At 32.8% G+C, this 16,717-nt stretch overlaps 1 protein-coding gene across 5 annotated transcripts in view; it reads left to right on the forward strand.

The window, feature by feature from the left end:
- zgc:172136 overlaps positions 1-16,717 on the forward strand; it is a 44,513-nt gene that overhangs the window by 26,421 nt on the left and 1,375 nt on the right. For 3 of the 5 annotated variants that reach the window (XM_087278274.1, XM_087278275.1, NM_001111187.1), the window contains 9 exon segments: positions 2,901-2,977; positions 5,910-6,105; positions 6,524-6,679; positions 7,177-7,242; positions 10,294-10,362; positions 10,499-10,673; positions 11,249-11,479; positions 14,739-14,858; positions 16,580-16,647. In XM_087278274.1, the coding sequence (XP_087134400.1) occupies positions 2,901-2,977; positions 5,910-6,105; positions 6,524-6,679; positions 7,177-7,242; positions 10,294-10,362; positions 10,499-10,673; positions 11,249-11,479; positions 14,739-14,858; positions 16,580-16,647 (1,158 nt within the window). 5 annotated transcript variants of the gene reach the window in all.

The following is a 16,717-nucleotide window of genomic DNA, read 5'->3' on the forward strand; positions in this document are numbered from 1 at the left end:
ATTATGATCACTTTATTTTAAGGTAGACACTTCTCGCTAATAATAAACAATCAACTAAGACAACTCCTAATTTGTAGCTTATTAATAGTTATTAAGGTATGGGTTTAAGATCATGCAGATTATGTATTTTATAAGTACTAATAAGAATTAAAGAGTTACCATATTGCTATGTTCTACATTTGAATAAGTTTAAAACCTTTTTCAAACCTTTAATTTAAAAAAAGGTTCAAATAATGTTAAGAATTTGTCTTCATGACTCCATATTCCATATATAGATATTAATGTAAAATAGTGCTAAATTTCTTACTATAGTAATATATTAACAGTGGTGGACATAGATGGACTTCATTTTAGATGGACTTTATTTTCGGGCAACACGGTGGCTCAGTGGTTAGCACTGTCGCCTCACAGCAAGAAGGTTGCTGGTTCAAGTCCCTTCTAGGTCAGTTGGCATTTCTGTGTGGAGTTTGCATGCTTTACCCGTGTTGGCGTGGGTTACCTCCGGGTGCTCCGGTTTCCCCCACAGTCCAAAGACATGCGGTATAGGTGAATTGAATAAACTAAATTGACTGTAGTGTATGTGTGTAAATGAGTGTGTCCTGTGTGGATGTTTCCCAGTACTGGGTTGCAGCTGGCAGGGCATCCGCTGTGTAAAACATATGCTGGATAAGTTGGTGGTTCATTCCGCTTTGGTGACCCCGTGATGAATAAAGGGACTAAGCCAAAGTAAAATGAAAGAATGAATGAATTTAATGGACATTAATTTAAAATGCATGTACATTTGTTTACCTACAGTGCACTTACCTAAAAAACACTGGGTTATATAATGTAGCTACATAGGTTAAGGTGCAAGGATAAATTTAGAGATAGTACCTAGCTAATCTCCAGTTTATTTAATGATTATGAAAGTTACATAACATGCAAAACAGGACAGTAATAAGGAGCGACCAAAATTAGTCTTTGTTTTCACTGGAATAAGTATTAGACTCTAAAGTAGGGCTGCTCAATATTGTAAAAATCTAACATTGCAATATTTATTATTCTGCGATATATATATATATATATATATATATATATATATATATATATATATATATATATATATATATATATATATATATATATATTGCACTATGATTACAATTTCACTTGCTTAGAATTGCTATTTGAAAAGAATTTATCATTTTAGATTGATTGGAATGATTCTGTAGGGTAGTGCACAAAATATAATAAGCAATCTACAAGCATAGATAAATTTGACAAAGAAAAAGATACAAATGAAATAAGTAAGTAGCGTTTTATTGTATTCTGGTATACAGTAGTTGAACAATCAAATGTAAAATAATACTGCTTAGTCTTCATTTTATAAACAATTCAATGAAATCGATCATTATTCATTTGTCAAAGTTACAAACAGTACAATTTCTTATGCCTAAATGCTTAAAACCCTCATACAGTCACCTGCCTCAAAAACACTTGAATACAGACTCAGCATTGCATATACTCGTGATGCGAATGATCACATTGCAATATCGATGCTAAAACTATATTTTGTGCAGCTCTACTCTAAAGTACATGTAAATAGGTATAAATATCTAATGAATAAGCAGTAGTATCTAATAGTAAGTACCTATATCTAAAGAAAAGGTACTAGTATCAATTGACAGGAGTTAATTTTTTTGAAGAGGCATTAGCCCCTAATGAACAAACTCTAGTTGCTTATGAATAAGTACTAGTACTTCATGGAAAAATTAGTAGTATCTAAAGAGGTATGAAAATTAAAGGTTGTACATTACTTACATTGTCAAAAATATTTGTTGATGACAGTTTCTGTATTTTGTGTGATTCAAAATAGTTTTTTTTTTGTATATTTATGGTTGTGAAATCCATTATGGGACCTTGAGCTCTGCTCTGTCAACTTTTGATGTTGAAAATTCAACTCTACAGTTTAACAAAGTGACTTTTATTGACATTTTAGTAATTAGAAAAATAATATTGTATAAGTATAAAAATAAATAAAAACGACAAAATTATTGCAAAAACTCCTTCGTTTTAGTCTTTGTAAATGTATTGAACACATTAGCCTTTTAGAAGTAAATCTATTTACTTTGCAATGCCAGTTTTATGCCAGGTGTTTGAGCTGTACAGCACCTCAGAGTCTGTAATCCTGCTGCCATTGGCCAGATCAAGCCAGTCCTCCTCTAGTCAGTCTTCGCTGTTGCTCCTGCAACAAAAACAACGCAGCATGGTGACAGCATTAACTATGAACAGAGCAGACACTTAAAAGTATTACTTTAGCACATTTGTATCCAATAATGCATTTCATTTGCGTATTAGTGATCCTGATCGTGAACGAATCATTCTTTTTAAACTTTTAACTAGCTTACCAAATCGAACTGAATCATTTGAAATGATTCACGTCTCCATTAAGCACTCTTATCCACAAAGACTTTTTTTTTTAACACGCCTGGTACCCCCTCTGATTCGCAATGAACCAATTTCCTGTGTTATTCAGTTATTAGAACAGTACACAGAGATCGAATTTGAGAACAGGTGAAAAAAAAACTAAAACTAATACTGAAACTAATAAAACTAAACTAAGCAATTTCAAAACATAGAAACTAATAAAAGCTAGTAAATTTACCTCTAAAAACTGTTTAAAACTAACTGAATTTGAAAACGAAACGTCAAAACAAAATAAAGCTAATGAAAAATACAAAACTATTATAACTTTGGTAAAAACAGCTTGCCATGCCCCTCCGTGTTCTCTGCAGTCATTAGGGCGGTTACAGTATGTAAAGATAAACACTAATAGTGAAGGCCGGTGGGGATGTGGGAGTGAGTTGATAATGAGGGGTTTGCCACAGTAACCCAGTCAGGCCTGTTGTTTCTCTCAGCAGGGGTCACACAGGAGGTCCATCCCTCCCCTGCTCTGTCTGAAGGTCCAGTATTATGTGGAGAACGGCAGACTCATCTGGTAAGAAACAGGCCAGAGATTCCCAAATGTTTGAAGGGAGGAACCCTTTTCTCTGCCTCTTTCCTTCATTAGTTTTAATCCAGGCTGTTTTGAGTGTGCTTGTGATGTGGTTTGAAAGCTTTTTTTTATTAAGTAGAGCTAGTTTTCGTCTTCGTCGTCTGGTTGTGGTGTAATTGAAACTGCTCATAATGAAATTAAACTTAACTTTCATTTCATGTGGAGACTTTGAAGACAGTCTTTACTAATTGGGTCCCTGGACCACAAAACCACTTGTTTTCTGTTAACTCTCTGAAAAAAATGCTACAATGTTGTATTAAAGAAGACAAACCCTTGTAACTGGGGCAGTACCTTTTTATGGGACAGAAATTTACCTTAGGACAAAGAAATAAAGTTTTTCCATAGGAAAAACTTCCATTTTCCAAAGATTTGTACCATGGGAAACCAAAATGTTCGTTTGGTTTTTAAAACTTGCTGATAAAATATTGTGCCTTCATCAAAGGTACAAATCTGATCCTTGAAGGTACCACTATAGTGAAAAGACACTTTGTGCCTTAACAGTGTCAAATGTGTTTCTTCAAGAACTATTTTAAGACATTTTGCTACTTTATATCCAAAATGTGTCAATTTATTTTTATTAAATATATAAAACATCTCATACATTTTTAAACAATGTTTTTAAAAAAAAGTCTATTTTGTGAAATGCACCTTTTCCATTTACAATAAAGAATAAAAAATACTTTAAGATAAATCAAAAGATCTATTTTTGTTAAACATTTCACAACACTTTTTACTAAAATGTTACAGAAATGCATTCCACCATGTACAATATAAAACATTTTCTCTCTCCAATTTTCACACAATACCTTTGTAATCACTTAAAAGTTCATTTAATTTACTAAATTATAAAAAAGAAATAGAGTTATGCAAAAGTATTGTAACGAGATATGCACAATATTTGATTAGTTTTACAATACTAAAATACCAGAATTTATCATAAAATGCTTACCAAATGTTTATTAAAAATGCCTTAAATGTTTAGTTTACAATACCTATAGTTTAGTTTTACCAGTTGTTTTGTAGAACTTAATAATTAATGTTTATGAGTCTCTTTAAACACATGCTTTTAAATGATGATTCATGTTTTAATATGGAAATCATTCATAAAATCACTTTGCCTTTCCAGTAATCTTTATTTTCATAGATATTGAATTAAAGAAGGAGTTGTCCAGTACTTATGTACCTTTTATATGAGAACAAGTGTATACTTAATTTCAATTGTACCATAAAAGGCACAGAACAGTATCATAAGAGGTCTTTTCTGTACCGTATAAGGTAGAACTTTTACAAAGATACAAAACTGGTCCTGAATGAACATTATTTTTACCACCGTGCATCTTTTTTATATGTTGGACAGATATATTTTTGGCAATAAACAAAAAAAATGTTTTATGGGTCAAAATTATCAATTTTTTAAATGAAAGAATATTAAACGAATGACAGTATTTTGTAAATGTACTTCTGTAAATATATGAAAACTCAATTTCTGATGAGTAATATGTTTTAAGCACTATTCTGAACAACTTCAAAGGCATTTTTATAATATTTTGTAATATTTGAACATACCACACATCAATAGAAAGCTTATTTACTTTACTTTCGGGTGATATATAAATCTCAATTTTAGAAAATTGACACTTATGACTGGTTTTGTGGTCAGGGGTCACAAATGAATACATTCACTGTAAAACGTTAAACTTACAAACTCAAAGCCAACTCAACTTAGAGAGATTCTTTGTTTCAACTTGACGTTGAGTTTTAGTTAAACATACTGTGAAACTCAACAATCGTTGAAACAAAGAATCTGAGAAGTAGAGTTGACTCACATTTTTAAGACAGCTCAGTAAGTTTAACCAAGTGAAACGTTTTACATTTAGTCTTGCCTACTTAGTCATACTGTATTTAGTCTTGCATGCTTTTACTAAAAGTATAGTTGACTTTAAAGCTAATAAACTGTGCTCGAAATGTATTTTTTAATTAATATGCTTTTTTCTGAATTCTAGAAACATTCTATTCTCTTCTCACTAAGGCTCAATTATTTGATTCAAATACAGCGATTTAGGGTAATATAATTAGTTCTGATTAACTATTTTGCATAATAGATTTTAGGTATTAGTTCATTTATTCATGCTGAAATTTGAGGATCATCTTCAGTATCACGTGATGCTGATTCGCAGCTGAAGATGTTTTTCCCACGACAACAGTTGTGTATACTTAGATGAATAGAAGAGTACAAAAAAGTACAACATTGATTTCATAAAAGTTATATTATTAATGTCACTATCCTGAATTAGACTTTTGATCAGTTTAAGGCATCATTTTTGAATAAAAGTATTAATTAATTTCATACTTTTGAATGTGGTGTATATTTATTTGTTTTATTTCTGTATTTTAATTTAATTAATTGTATTTTATTTTATTTTATTTAAACATTTTTTTTAATTAATTAATTATTTGATTTTTTTTTATTTAATTTAATTTAATTTAATTTAATTTTTATTTTATTTTATTTTATTTTATTTTATTTTATTTTATTTTATTTTATTTTATTTTATTTTATTGCAGTGCAATGCAATGTGATGCAGTGGGACAATGTGTTTTTTAAAGTAATATTGACCATTATTTTAATGTCCTACCGATTTTTTATATTATTAGAACTGGTCTAATTGGGCTAATACTAAAAACAGGTATGATTTCCCCCCAAAACTATTTAACAATGTATCAAACTGATTATTGTCAGCATGTAAAATCATATAGATATTTAACACTAACCATCAAATCAGTTATTGTTTGTAAAATAATAATATATATATATATAATATTTGCAAGTTTATATTGTTAATTTTTCTGTTACTGTATTTTTCTTTGTTGTCAGTGAGCGTAAAGCGAGAAAGCTGTACTACTATGACCTCCGTGAGCGAGTCCTGCGCTCTGAATGCCGACAGCAGGAGGAAGTGTATTTCCAGCTGGCAGGATTCGCTCTACAGGCCGATCACTCTGACCACTCATCAGAAGGACAGAGTCACGGACATGCCACGTATTTCCAACCCAAAGAATATTTTCCTCCATGGGTAAGTCCTCCTTCCTTAGAGTACCATGTATTTGGGTCAAATGTCATAAAAGTGTAATAGAGCTAGTTTCAATCTAGTATTAAAATTAACTAACATGAACAAGTACTGTAATAAATGTATTATTTAATTTTTGTTTCTGTTAGTTAATGCATTAACTTACATAAACTTATACAACCTTATTGTAAAGTGTATTTTCAAAGCTAGCCTTCTAAACTAACTAGCAATACTTGCACAACCAGCTTCACCAGAAAGACCACCGCGTCAACTATAGCACCAAACTAGTATCAATCAGCAAATTGTAATATATATTTATAAACAGCAGGGGGTTGATTAAACTTTTTGTTAAATTTAATCAAGCATGTTTTTTTACCCTCCCTCATGTGGTAATCCTGCATGACCCGTGTCTGCTCTCTTTCAGATAATAGCAAAGCGTGGCATCGACTACCTGCTGTGTCACGGGCCCAAGGTCCATAAGGAGCTGTGGGGAATGTCCTGTCGAGACGCTGTCCTGCTGTTCATCAGAGAGTCCTGCCGTCTGGAGGACGTCCCAGTCACCTTCTATCGTCTGCAGAAGGTCAGAGGTCCTGCTCGCTTATCAGAGCAGCTTTCTCTAGGTCAAGACAGGCTCGCTTGTGGAATGTAGGGAGGGTTGGAGAAATATTTTCATTAAAGGTGACGTCATGTGGCAGTGAGGGATCTGTGAGTTTACAAATTGAACTCCGGTTTGCTAGTTTGAGTGAAATTGCAACTGCAACTGACATTGAAAGTTTTGTGGAGGGATGATCTGTTTCTCCAAGCAATTGGAGACCAAGGAGAGCAATAAGTTATGTCTTTAATTTGCACTTCAAGCAAAATAAATAGATAAATATTATGCACCTCCATCATCATGGCAGAGACAAAAGGTTTTAGTTATTGCGAATTAGTTATCAAAACTGCGGTGTTTAAAAATGTGTGGAAATATTTGAAAAAATTGACTGTATATTAATAAAAGACTGTATCTTTATTAGTTAATGTATACATTATTAACTTGTTATTAATGTGTATTAATAGGCCTATTCCTCTTTCCTGTAGGACAAGAAAGAAGAGAAGGGTTCAGCATTGCTTGGACTCACTCTCAGAGGAATGCAAGTGTTTCAGGTGTGTTTACGACACATTTGTGTGTCCTATCGTTGTAGTAGGACTTTAATGTCCGTGTTTTTGTATATTCTACTTCTGTGGTTTTGCACAAATTTAATTATTTTACTGGTAAAAAAAAATAAGATTTTACAATTAATCAGTTTTTAATAATTCATTCTTTTAGTATACATTATTGTCCCCAGTAAAGTATCACATATACCATATATTTGAGTCAAACATTATAAAAGTGTAATATCTAGTTTCATTACCTTTTTTCCAGAGCATAAAATAATAATTATCATATATTTTTACCTTGATTTACAGAAGACAGCCACGATAACGTAATACAGTGTAACAATCATTCATATAACAAATTAATTTTGTCAGCTATATTTAATCAAGAATCATTTAATGATATAATAAAGGACTCTTTTGAAATCAGTTTAGCCCCCAAAAATTAATTAACTATAATTGTAAGCCTTTTTATGCAACCACATTTAAACCACTGGGTCTTATCCATTTATCAGTAAGAAATGTTTAAACATTTTAAATATAAAAACATTTATCAAAATTACTTATTATTACACATGGCATAATAAATATGTTGATTCATATTTAGTACATGGAACATGATTTCACCCAAATATTGACATTTTCTTTTCACAAAACGGATTTTAAGATTAAATCCACTTTACCTGGATTTGATATTCCTTCTGTAGCTTCAGTGGAGAAATTTATCTTGGATTCTAGGCCTGCATTTGCAAACACCAAACAAACAAGCAACATGACAACACAAATGAAACAACAAACTACCCTGAAAGTAGAGAATTACACATGTAAAAGGCTATAGACAGAAAAAAAAAGATTTCTTAAAAGGATTGTAGGCAGTAACTCATATTTAGAAAATAAGATTTGGTGGGGTCAGATGATATTTTAGTAGTTTTAATGCATACTGGTTGCTCATGAAAATATTCTAAAGATCGATATTTTCTTTTCGCTATGATACCCATGGCTGTCTTTACCAAATGTGCAAGCTTTGCTTAAGATTGTACTGTAATGTTTCCACACAGTGAAACCATAGAGTATAATGCTTCCATCTACAGCCTTGTAAAATGAAATAAAAAAAAAAAAATTACATTTTGGGGAACACGGTGGCTCAGTAGTTAGCACTGTCACCTCACAGCAAGAAAGTCACTAGTTTGAGTTCGGCTGGGTCAGTTTGCATGTTCTCCCCGTGTTGGTTTCCCCCAGAGTCCAAATAAATGTGCTATATGTGAACTGGATAAGCTAAATTGGCCGTAGTGTGTGTGTGAATGTGAGAGTATATGGATGTTTCCCTGTACTGGGTTGCAGCTGGAAGGCCGTCCGCTGTGTTAAACATATCCTGGATAAGTTGGCGGTCCGCTGTGGCGTCCGCTGATGAATAAAGGGACTAAGCCGAAGGAAAATGAATGAATGAATTTTTTTTGCCACTAAAAACAAAGGAGCCATTTTATAATGACTACATCATTATTACTGTATGTCACCTGTAATCAACTCAATGAAAATGGTAGACTTCTGTTGCATTTCTTCCAGCTGTGATTGAGTGCAGTCCTGTGTTTTCTCTCAATGATGGAGCTCTCCTGATAGGCTTGACTGGAATGCATATATTAGACGCTCGAGTCCATAAACAGGGATTTGGAGTGCATGCCTTTCCCCTGATCCTCTGTTACTGCGTCTGAGGCTGGATTAAACCAAGAGCCCTGTGTCTAAAAGATCAAAGACCCCGAGTGTTGAGTCTCTGACCCCAGCCTTACATGGGCTCGGCTTCTGCTTAGACACAAAACTGGATTTATTTTGCATTCTTTTCTCACACTGACAAACAGGCTGGTGTTATAACTGATCTCAGTGTGGAAAAGTGGATGTTTAAATGTTTTTTTCAAAGCACAAATAATAAGCCTGTCACAATATCAATATATTGACTAAGTTTCACTGAGAGGACGCGAATTAATGCTGCTTTTTTCATTATTTATTTATTTATTTATTTTTTTACATAATTTAAATCGATTATTAAACAGTATACGCTACGATATATTGACAAAGCACGAAAGAATGAGAATAAATAAAGGTGTGCATTTGTGTGTGTGTACTTGCATGGTGGGAGATGGGTAAAAAGAAATGTATTGGCTTTTGTCGTGCTGTTTTTCCACACATTAAGGGTGCTTTGTTTCAAAACCTGTCTCATTTGCCCAGTTCGTTTGGCATATGTGAATCCAGCAAACCTGCTCGGAACAGCGCCAAATCAATCAGTCCGAGATCGCCTATATGAGGTGGTCTCGGCTTGATTGAAACGAACTCTGGAGCGAATCAATTGTAGAAAATAAGAAATATGGGATGATGGGGCAGGGATGATGGGGTGCTGGATATATGCGTATCTTGGAATAAAATCCCTGTATCGACTTATCATGCAATACTTGGAAATTACCATAATTTTCATTTTTGTCTACACTGAAAAACCTAATCAGTTAACTGAACTAAATTACTTGAGCAAACTCGTTGCCTCAATTTAATTGAGTAATGAAGTCTCCCAAAACTTGCATATTTAAGTTTATTTAACTTGCCGGTTTTGTAGACTACACTTAAACTGTTCACCTCACCAAGTACAACTTAAGTTGTTATTATTATTATTATTATTAACAATTAAAAATATATAAAGGACTCTAATTTAATTAATAAAATGTAATTTATTATTATTATAATATAATATTACTAATCTAAAAATAATAATCACAATAGTGATAATGATAATAATTAAAATAATTTTATAAAAGGGCCTGAACTTTAAATTAATGAACAAATAAATAGAAAAAAATACTAAGATTTTTATTTAAATAATATTTTAAATATTTAATTAGTTAGTATTTAATTAACTTTTAATTAGCAGATTTTGGAGGGAATTTTAAAAGTACTAAACATACCAATCATAAAATCCGAGACAAAAAGATCCTGAAACATTAAGTAAAATCCAAATCGGAACCATTTTATTTTCTCATGAATCCCATTCACATTCCTTGTTTTTGTTTTATTTTGCAGGAGGTGAACAACGTGCGTGATCTGCTCTATGATTTCCCCTGGTTTCATGTGGGACGACTCACTTTCTTGGTATTATTTAATCTCACCATTTGTCACATTGTTTTAACCACACAAAACCTCACTGATTCTCCCTCATTCCAAATGGTTTTTAGTTGCTTGTTCTGTAAATCAGCTTTTTTTTTAACAATTCTTCTTCTGTGCACAGGGAAAGAAGTTTGAGATCCAGCCGGACGGTTTGCCCTCAGCGAGGAAGCTGGTTTACTATACGGGTTCGGCATTCCGCTCTCGTCATCTGCTTCTGCATCTGAGCTCATGTCATCGCTTATATCTGAGTTTACAGCCTGCCCTCAAACACCTGCGGCAGCTGGAAGAGACTGAGGGTGTGTGTTCAAAAACCTGCAAATTATTCATTTTCACGTTTGATATGAAGGGCCTTTAATATGTTTTTGCAATTTTATGATGAATCCTATTTTATCAACATCAAGAGTTTCTGAATTGTGAATTGTGCATGAAAATAAGGACAACTTGGTGGCTCAGTGGTTAACACTGTCACCTTATAGCAAGAAGGTTTGAGCCTCGGCTGGGTCAGTTGGCGTTTCTGTGTGGAGTTTGCATGTTCTCCCCATGTTTGCTTGGTTTTCCCCACAAGTCCAAAGACATGCGGTATAGGTGAATTGGGTAAATTAAACTAAATTGTCCAGAGTGTATGTGTGTGAATGAGTGTGTCTGGATGTTTCCCAGTGATTAGGGTTAAACACATGCTGGATAAGTTGGCGGTTCATTCCACTGTGGCAACCCCAGATTAATTATGGGACTAAGCCGAAAAGAAAATGAATGAATGAAAACTGTTTGCATTGTGGAAGTGCTTTATATTTATTTCATTTAAATGTATGTGTATTTGTAGTTTATTTTTAACCATTTCTATATATTCTTCTTTTTTTCTCTCTGTATCCAGAGAAGAAGCGGTATCGTGAATCTTACATCAGTGATGAGCTGGACCTGGACCAGCCATGCAGTGAAGGCAGTCCTCGTCTGTCCAGACACTCCACCAGCAGCTCCGGCATCGAGGCGGACACCAGACAGAACAGCGTCTCGGTAGAGATGGTCTCAGTGGAGGAGAAGGAGAAATCCAGCATCAACACCAGCAGCACAGCTCAGAGCCATGAAGAGCACTGGCAAGAGACAGGTGAGGCTCAAACTGCAGTCATAATCATGCTAATTTACTTAAATAATAAAATTTAAATAAATAAAATGTAAATTGTACAGTTCAGTGCTTCCCACAGATTTAAAAGATGGTGTTGGCTACTTGTGGTGGTGGCCAGATTGAAACACACCTATTGCCCACATCCCAGAAATAGTGACGAACTATATGTGACAAACTAAACATAAATTAATTTTTAACAAGATTTTTATTATTTTTTGTTTTTATCTTTTTTCTTTTCTATTGGTTAAAGCTAAAAATAGAGTGTTGAAATAAATAAACATTCACTATTTCTCTTTTATGCTATTACTCTTATAAACACCATTAAAGCATTTTATATGTAATATATTGACATACTCAAATTAATAAAAATATACAGCAAATAAGAAATAAATGACAAAAATGGAATAAAAACAGACAATATCTCTAAAAATTATAATAATTACAAGAAGGAAATGTGTAGATTATCTAAAGACAAACGAGTTGAATACCCATTCTTAATGGTGTACAAATATTCTGCAGCCAATTTAGATGTAATGTCATCAGATATAATGTCAAATTTTTCGGAGTCATTTAGATTAAATAATAATAATAATAATAATGATAATTGCTTACATTTATATAGCGCTTTTCTAGACACTCAAAGTGCTTTACACAATAGGAATCTCCTCATCCACCACTTTCAGTGGGCGACTATGTGAGAGTTGCAGAGAGCTAGAGAATTATTTAAAGAATTAATTATTTAATATATGTGGGCACAAAAATAACGACAGCTTAGAAAATGAAAGCAAAACCAAATGCCGAGCATTTCAGCAGATTTAGAAACCCCGGCCAGACACAAAAAGGTGCTGGTCTCTGTGGGTCTGTCTCGTGCACACACAGAGCAAGCAGTATGACGGGTAAAGGCGAGAAGATTTTCCACTGGTTAATCGTTTGCAGATGTTTGTTTATATTGGGCGGATCCAAAAAAACTTTAAAATGATGATAGTAGTAATAAAAAAAAGTCACTAAATAAACTTGGGGGGCCGTTAATATACCCTTGCTGCCTGCCCAAGTATAGTCTGTGTGTGGGAAGCATTGCAGTTATTAAATTATAAGCCCTCCTGTATGTTTTTTTTTCTGTTTCAAATACTTACCGAATGATATTTAATAGAGCAAAGAGTTTTTTTACAGTATTTTATATATATATATATATATATATATATATATATATATATATATATATATATATATATTTTTTTTTTTTTTATATATTTATTTATTTATTTTTATCTGTAGAAAGGTTTTTTCTATTTGATTTATTTTGGTCACAGTAAAAGCAAAATTTTTAAGCCATTTTAATTTCAATATTTTAACTCAAATAGACTTTTTTTCTTTTTTTTCAATTGTAATACAATTGTAATACTCGTTATACAATGACTTGTTTAATTACCCTAACTTGCTTAATTAACCCAGTTAAGCCTTTAAATGTCACTTTTACATCTAGTAAAATATTATGTACTGTCATCATGGCAACGATAAAATAAATCAATTATTAGAAATGAGTTGTTAAAACTATTATGTTTAGAAATGTGTTGAAAAAATCTTCTCTCAGTTATACAGAAATTGGGGAAACAAATATACAGGGGGGCTAATAATTCAGCAGGGCAAATAAATCTGACTAAAAATTAGGAATTATTTTTATTTCTTTTAAAATATTCCCCAAGTGCTTTTTAACAGAGAATATTTATTTGACACATATTTACATATAATAGTTTTATTAAATAATTTCTAATTACTTATTTCGTTGTCTTTGTTGTGATAACAGTACATAATATTTTACTTTTTATTTTGCAAGATGCTAGTATTCAGATAAGCATGCAATTTAAAGACTTAATTAGGGTAATTAGGTCAGTTGGGTTAATTAAGCCTAATTCATTGGACAACAGTGGTTTGTTTTGTAGGCCAAATCTTAATGGGTCTAATAATATTGACCTTAATATATTTTTTTAATTTCTTTTTTTTTAAACTTCATTTGTTCCAGTCAAACTAAAAAAAATAAGAACTTTTATAGTATTATTATAGGAAATGCTGTTAATTTTTTTTTGTTATTTATTTATTCATGTATTTATTTATTTGTTCATTTATTTATTCATTTATTTCATAGTGTCAGTAGACATTGGCTTTCATTTTATTACTTACCAAGAACCAATGTTTTATTTACTTAAGAAAATTCCTACCTACTCTTTAATTTTGGATTGTGCATAAATTAAAGTAATAAAATGTGCATTTTCAATGCAATGTACTGTAAAAGTGGCTGGCCAAATATTGAAATGTAAGGATTTTTTTTTTCTTGAAATAAGAATAAAGCATAATGACATTGCTCAAACACACCTTAAAAACAACAAAAATCAAATAAATAAAAAATACAATTTCCCAACCTTGTTACACTTCTGAAATAAAATTGATCTGCCTTTTAGAAATTGTAAAACAGTAATGGTATGCACATACATATATTGACATAATATGTGAATACATACAGATAATTCATATTCAGTCTTTAGGCATGCTTAACAAAAAAAAAAAAGCTGACAACTTAAAAAAAAATTATAAAGTGACATTGCCAACTTTTGGATCAGTTTTTTAGTCAGTTTCACAGATCTGTGTGAGTGGGGATAGTGTTGATTTAGTCATTGTTGTCTGTACATGAAACCTTTCAAAAATGCAAAGGAAAATAATTGTCCTGTGTAAATGTAACCTGAGATGCATAAAGTTATAATAATCAGCTCCTAAACGAAATACAAAACCCATGCCAACTGACAGAAAACAAGTCGACCAAGAAGATTAAATGTGAAATATGGTGATACTATAGCACAACAAAAGCTATTGTTAAAAGGCACGTCCTTATTTTCAAACCCAAGAGTCTACTTATAATCAACACTTCTCTAAACTGAACATGATGATTGCTAGACTTCAGTCGGCACAGAGTTTGAATAGTTTGCGGTTACTTTGCAAGAGTATAAAATGCCACACTCATCATTTTCACATGGTCATGCTGACAGATGGACATTGTTGGGATTCCTCACATATACAATGCTGGAAATGCAGAGCTGAAGCCAGAGATGTTGATGGCTAGTTATTTAAGACTGTTTGCTTAACCAGCTTAACTTGCAAGCCATTGTGTTCATTCTCTTAAATTGTCACGCCACAAGGTGAAGCACAGATGAACCCATGATAAACAGTTAGTGATGAAATCTGAATGCAGATTCGCAGGAGCCGGGAGAGGTTTCTGTGGACGATCCTGTGGATCTCTTGCGATTGGCTGAGCTACTGGAGGGAGTATCTGTCGACTGTCCCACCATCCAATCAGTCAAGGACTCTAAAGGTAATTACTCAAAAAACTGATTAAGGTCATTTTTACTCTTGATTTTTTAATATCAGGTCAGCTGATCTTCTTTATTTGGTCTGAGTGCAGCTCTTTTTTGCTATTGTTACACAAGTTCAGTGATCAATTCTTTTGTCTTTGGCATGATGACAGTATATATTTTATTAGTTATTTTGCAAGATACTAGTATTCAGATTAAAGTGCAATTGGTTAATTAGGAAAGTTTTTGGACTACTTGGATTTGTACTGTAGTCAATAAAAAAAGTTTTTTTTTTTAAATAAAAATGTATTGTGTGTTTTTATTCTAACCAAACTAAAATAAATATAAAAAAATTCCAGATGAAAAATATAATGGGAAATACTAAAATTACTAGAATTTGTAAAAAAGCAAGGTAAGTGGTCGCTTAGAAATCTGGAACCCCTCCAATAAATATCTAGAAGCTTCTATATTTTATATTTCATGATATTTTCTATTGTGAGGGTCTAACAAATACAATATTGACATAATTATTACATCCATGCAAATGTGTCCCCATACTCCCAATCATAAATAAATGCAAAATAGTTTATTTATTATTTTTTAGTTGCGAGTTCAGTTGAGATTGCATCAATATGCAAATGTAGAAAAGAAGAATGGTTGATATAAAAAAGACAGCAAAATCAGCAAAATACAAATAAATTAATGGTGCATATTAGGATTGTTGGGCCCCGTGGCTGGTGGGCCCCATGGCTGCTGGGCCCCAAGGCTTTAAAGCCCAAAGTTCACAAATTTCAGCTCTTATGCATCCGTGAGCGTCCACATAAAATGGAATGATATGAATGATACGAATTTCATCAACAGAGTAATTTTACCATCAAGTGTTTATGACTGCATGTATAATATAAGTACAGTTTATCTGCTACTTTGTCCACAACTTGTCAACACTCAGATATTCTTTTTTCAAAGCCCTGCTCACACTGTGGGATTTCAGCCATGATTTTGTCATCTGAGACAAATTTTGGAAATCCTAAAAGATTCCTGAAATCCTTGGCTAAAATCTGCGATCTTTGATCATTAGTTCGACATGTTCACAGACAGCTGCTTAATGCCCATTGCTATCAGATTTTTCCTGCAATGAAGTTCTGGTAGTGTCAGAAGATTTCAGACACTTTCCTGCAGTGTGACAACAGCTGCGATGAGCGCCAATCCAAGAGCCAATAGGAGCACTGAATCTGATGAAACAATCCATTCACACTGCCATCCAAACAACCATGGGCAAATGTCAAAACAGTTTTTTCTTCCTGGTTTTATTATTGAGACACTCTGTGTGCAAAATAGTCTCTACAGATTTTGTATGTTTGCTGTGAGAAATCATTTCAGAACGCGGGACAGTGAAAGTGTCACAAGTGGATGATAAACTCCGGGGGCATTTTCTTCTGGTGTTTCTTCATTGTCGTTCAGTCTGACATTATGACAGCTGAGATCTTACAGTGTGACATGGGAGCCATGGTCATGCAGTCTGACATGCTACAATCGTTCAGGATTATAATAAAAAACGCAGTGTGAGCAGGTCTTAGGTCAGAAAAGAAAATGTGGAAAACTACTTAACAACAAACTACTGAAGACAGCAAAAAATCCCTTTTTATTGATTTGCACCAATCAATATTTGTCCTGGATTCTTTAATTAGAAAATATATCTGAGCCCATTGACTGTAACTTCTATTTCCATATCTATTTCCAGATCAGCATATGAGCTCAGTCACAGGTAAAGACCAAACAGACCTTAGTGATCCAGACGGCCTGAAACAGGTTTGTCATCTCTGTCCTCTCCAGTATGTCTCCAGTCATTCTTTCTTCGTCATGTCACTAATCTGCTTTC

Source organism: Danio rerio, chromosome 13 (genome assembly GCF_052040795.2).
Source record: "Danio rerio strain M-AB ecotype USA chromosome 13, GRCz13ab, whole genome shotgun sequence".
Taxonomy (NCBI): domain Eukaryota; kingdom Metazoa; phylum Chordata; class Actinopteri; order Cypriniformes; family Danionidae; genus Danio; species Danio rerio.